The 5,064-nt window shown below is 40.7% G+C and overlaps 1 protein-coding gene across 1 annotated transcript in view; it reads right to left on the bottom strand.

Annotated features, from left to right (window-relative positions):
- The window catches only part of SMPDL3A (sphingomyelin phosphodiesterase acid like 3A), a gene marked incomplete at its 5' end in the record, with an annotated part of 23,953 nt that overhangs the window by 8,960 nt on the left and 9,929 nt on the right, over nt 1–5,064 (bottom strand). Inside the window, one exon of the mRNA XM_045294303.1 lies at nt 2,843–2,939. Within this exon, the coding sequence (XP_045150238.1) occupies nt 2,843–2,939 (97 nt within the window). The remainder of the gene's footprint in view (nt 1–2,842; nt 2,940–5,064) is intronic.

Raw genomic sequence — 5,064 nt, 5'->3', positions numbered from 1 at the left:
AGAATGCCAATTTAAGAGAAGAAAGTATTCTTGCATTGAGGGAGTACTTGCATGGAGGCCCAATGTCCTTCTGCTACCTTAATACTAAACCTATACTTATATGCACATAGATCTATTTCCATATCCTCATACATAAATATATTTACAGATGTACATACCTTTATTTAGACCTCTATAAATGCCCTTTGCCCCCTCTTTCCTCTATTTCCTTTTACTTTCGTCTTGTCCCACTATCATGTTCAGCCTTCATTTGGGTTTCAGTAATTCCTCTCGGTTACCTTACCCTTGGTCACACCCTACCAGGCTTTGCTTGGGTTTTTTTAATACAAAAACTTGCTTTACATCTTCATGTGACTTCTTTGCCAGGTTCTGTTCTTCTTGAAAGTGTCTTCTTTCTAGTTTTCCAGCACATGCCCTCCTGGTTTCCTCTCTACATCTTTGGCGAGTGTTCATAAGTCTCTCCTTAGGCCACTACTTCGTTTTGTTGTCCTTTGGATTGTCTCGTTCTAGACTCTCTCCTTGCCTCTGTCTTTTTGTTCTTCACACTATTGCTTGGTGATTTCATCTAAATTCAGATTCAACAATTACTGGTACAATTTTTCAAAGTAGACCTACTTTTGTAGCTAATACATGTTCCCTCACTAGTTTCATTTCTGACTCTTTCTGGACAGCTTCTCTTCCGTACTTCTCAGGCAGATCCAAAATAGAAAAATTTCCCCTGCACAGCAATCTTTTTTTCCCCCATCGTCTTCCTGAAATTTAATAATGTTGTTGTTGAGAACATACACAGTAACACATACACCAATTCACCAGTTTCTACATATTCAGTTATTTGACATTGATTGCAGTCTTGGAATTATGCAACCATTCTTGAACTCCTTTTCCAAGTTGTCCCTCCCTTATTAACATAAACTCCTTGCTCTCCTAGTTTCCTACCTAATCTTTCAGGTTGTTGCCAATGTGTTCCCATGTAGGTAGTTCTTAAAAAAGCCCAAGGCTGAAAACATACCTTTTCTACTATTTAAATCAGACTATTATTTGGTTTAAAGAAGATTTCAGGGGATGAGATATAATCAACTAATATGGCCCTTCTAGTCTTAATTCCATATGCAATGTATTATAATTCTGGACTCAATGTCTATGGCTATAATCACATTTTGAGAATGCCAATGGAGCGAATTAAGGTGGGGTTGTGTATTTCATTTAGCAGAGTGTGAGAACCGGGTCAAATCCTTTGTTTCCTTAGTGGTATGGCCTGCTGAAAGATAAAATCCACATCTCAAAGCCATTCCTTTCTGCGTAAGAGCCATTTTGGAGAAAGTGAGACATCTCAATGCCATCAGAAGAAGAGCAAGTTCAAGATCTTGGCGGAGGCCAAGACCGGAAGCACCAGTCTGTGGCACAGAGATTATCTAGGGCAGAACAAAGAAAGCACGCCAAGACCAATGGCTGAGGCAAGGAAACCATGAGGCAGAGTATCCGAGAGGAGACTGCGCAGAGCTGTGAGGCAGCAACAGGCAGGCTTCCTGGTCCACAGAGGCAGAAGCCAAGGAACTTCGAGGTTAAAAGGCTAACTGCCAAAGAGAGACTCTGCTACTGGCTGAGGAGAGGTGTTGCTGTGGACCAAGGACTGTATCTTTACTGTTTACTGATCCTGACTTGTGGTCACCTATTGACCTCTTGGATAAAGCACCTTAATTATCTGTGAGTTTTACGTCACCATTACAATGAAGAATTGACCCCAGACTAGTGGCAAGAGTGCAGAGGGAGTCACTTCAGAATAGGTAAAAGAAGAAAGGAATGTGGAGGTACATCTGACCTCCTGGCAACAAGGACCCTAGGGGAGTTCAGATATGGCCACCCCCAGCCTTCAAGTGATTTTACTGCAGGGCATATTTGTTTAATTTAAGGTTTAATGATTATCTCAGGGCAACAGTTTCAGGGATTCATCCACTTCCATGGCTTCAGAAATTCTAAAATCCATGAGATTTTGTAATTTTTTCTATATTTTCCCAATTTTGGTTAAGATTGTTCAACATAATCCTGGTCTCTCCTGACAACCTGTCCAATGTACATGAGACAAAGCCTCACTGTCTTGCTCTAAGGAGTTCCCTAGATTAATTAATGGCGTTACTTAATTATAAGGGAGTATGTCTCTAACACATTTACTCTATGATTTTCAGAATGCAAGCAAACAAAATAAGGATACAAGCCAAAGATTTAAGAAAGGATGTTTTAGAACACCTCAGGGAGAATTCCAGACGTTGACTTAATATTTTTCTGAAATTTTAAAATTCATCAAGACCTTCATGTCAGAGTTGGCGCCTCCATAAAGCTAAGTTTCCTAGTAAAGATTCTCGAGCTCCTGAATTGGAGCTTTGTAGACAGGGCCGGAGGAAAGGTCGTGCACTGCTCACCGTTTACCGCTTCCACCCCACCATCCCACCATCCCAAGCTCCATTTTAAAAGCTGAGTTAGCATCCCTTTACCAGAGGTTTGTTTTTTATAAAATGTGCCTGTTGGGTTAAATGTTAACTTCCACTCTCTCTTGCATATCGTTTTGCTAATTATGAAGATAGGCTTTCATTGGCATTCAAATCTAAAGGGCAGCTTTTGCTTCCTGTGAAACGCACTTAACTGCAGTTGGGAAAGAGGAAAAGCTCTCTATAAGATAAACAGGTTCTCAACAAGTGTCCCAAGATGGTATTTCTACTAACTGTCCTCCAGAGAAACTGAGTCCAGAAGCACTCTGAACTTGGTACATGCAAGCAAACATTAAAAGCACTGAGTCTAAACAACATGTTGGACATAGAGGCAAAATACAGGAGAGTCTTCCAATTACCTTTTCTTAAAGTACTGGTAGCTTCTTCAGTTAGCCATGGTTCCCAAAGGGTGGCTACTGCATTGTACACTTTGTTGGTGATGATGGGCAGTTGATCCTGTCCACAAACAACAGAAAACACCCTTTAAATGCTACAAGACATATGTATGAGCCTTACTTGCACATTTATTAATTCATCAGACTCTGGCGATACTAGGATGAATACCGGATAGACTTAGTCTTCAGGGCATTTATAACGTCACTGGGAAAGGAAAAGCGTGGTCAACAATATGCGTGCTGGGTGCTACCACGGAGTGCTGGAGGTGGAGAAATAAGAAGAATCCATTCTTCCAAAATTGTCAGGGCAGCACTCAAGGTAATTGAACAAGACCTGGATTATGATTTCACCAGGTTGACGAGGGATTGCAGCAGAGAAAAAGTAACACTGCCAAGACACAGACCTGGAGGCATGCAAGTGTTTGACCAAAAATAGAGACTAACACAAGTTTTTGCGTCTCAAGGCATAAAATGTGGGTATGAGTATGCTTATGAGAGAGACAATGAAAGCAGGCAGGTTTCAGCCTGAATGTGTAGGGTCTGGTTTAGGATTCCACGGAAATAGGGAAATGGCATGGTTTTAGAATTAACATTTAAACTATCATAAAGCTCCTTAACTTCCTCAGTGAGAGATTAAATACGCACATGTTTTTGATTTGAAGGTTTCTTTTATGTCAGTCTAAATTCTATCATATTTTGAGTTTTTAAAATAAATCATTTTAGAGAGACGCTCTCTTCTCCCTTCCCATCCTCCTGCTCTCTGTGTGGACCTGCCTGCTGAGATCATGGCCATCCCAGAGGCTCACAATCAGTACACATGGAAGCAGCAATCAAAAGATCAATGACACATTGAGTTCGGTAAATCTACTGCACAAGACCTCCATAATGTGTTGAAATGCAAGGATGTTACTTTGAGGATTCCTGTGCTCCTGTCCAAAGCCAAGGCACCTTCAATTGCCTTATGTACATTTGAAAGTGGAACAATGAATAAGGAAGAATGAAGAAGAATCAATGCATTTGAATTAAAGAGCTGACAGCGAATATTGAAAGCACCACTGACTGCCAGTAGAACAACAAACAATCTATTTTGGATGAAGTACAGCCAGAATGCTCCTTAGAAGAAAGGATGATTAGACTTTTTCTCATGTCCTTTGGACATGTCCTGAGAGATTGGCCACTGGAAAGTGACATTATTCTTGGTAAAATAGAGGGACAACAGCAACAAAAAGGAAGTTCTTTGACAAGATGGATTGACACCGTGACTGCAACAGAGATGGCGCAGGTGAAATGGGTGCAGAGCCGGGCGTGTTTCCTTCTGTTGTCTGTCGGGGACTATGAGTGGGCACCAACTCAAGGGTCCTTAACAACGACAGTCACAATAGCAATATCGTTATCTCATTCTCTAAGAGACTACTCCAGATAAATTCTAAAAGACTAGATTCATATATTAAAAGTATGCCATACATTAAAAATACATTTCATTTATTTGTTTTTTGGAATATTGTTAGATTATCTGGTAGATTTTAGTATATTGCTTCTTTATTTCTTTATGATCACTTCTTTCATTTTTAATTTAAGTTTCTGCACAGAAGTGATAGATATTTATTACTTTGGCTCAAAATTAAGATGAGAATATTGAAGATGTGGCTTACAAACAGAAGTCCATGTTTCTCCATTTTGCATGCCATCTACCTTTTCTGACTGCTTGTGTAAGGAGATTATGCCCGGGACAAGACTTCTCTGAGTGAACATTCTCGGTGTTTATACTTACTGTGCAGAGACTATAGTGTGGTGAGGTAAAGCCTGGGACTAGTGAAACTGTTATGTCTCTTTTCACTGAAAATTGGACAAAGGTAAATAGGCGTGCAATAGCAAGTTATTCATGTTGCAGCCATTTTTCCCCCCAAAGGAATCATGCCTCCAGTAGTAAGTTCTGAATCAAACTGAAGGTACTTCAGGTTAATGCCGCTGACCATCAGGGAAGACTGAGAATTGAGAGTGTGTGCCCAACAATCTTCCATCCTAATAGATCCGTGCTCTCTTCACTTGACCTTTGATTGCCTGACATTATGGGCTGCAGTGTAGTAGAACAGCGTGCAACGCCCTAGACCGGGGGTCCTCAAACTTTTTAAACAGGGGGCCAGTTCACTGTCCCTCAGACCCATTGGAGGGCTGGACTATAGTTT

Source organism: Echinops telfairi, unplaced genomic scaffold (assembly GCF_000313985.2).
Source record: "Echinops telfairi isolate 266 unplaced genomic scaffold, ASM31398v2 ScPeMD7_3533;HRSCAF=4204_0, whole genome shotgun sequence".
NCBI lineage: Eukaryota > Metazoa > Chordata > Mammalia > Afrosoricida > Tenrecidae > Echinops > Echinops telfairi.
The sequence above is the reverse complement of the archived record's forward strand: the minus strand, read 5'-3'. Positions and strand labels throughout refer to the sequence as shown.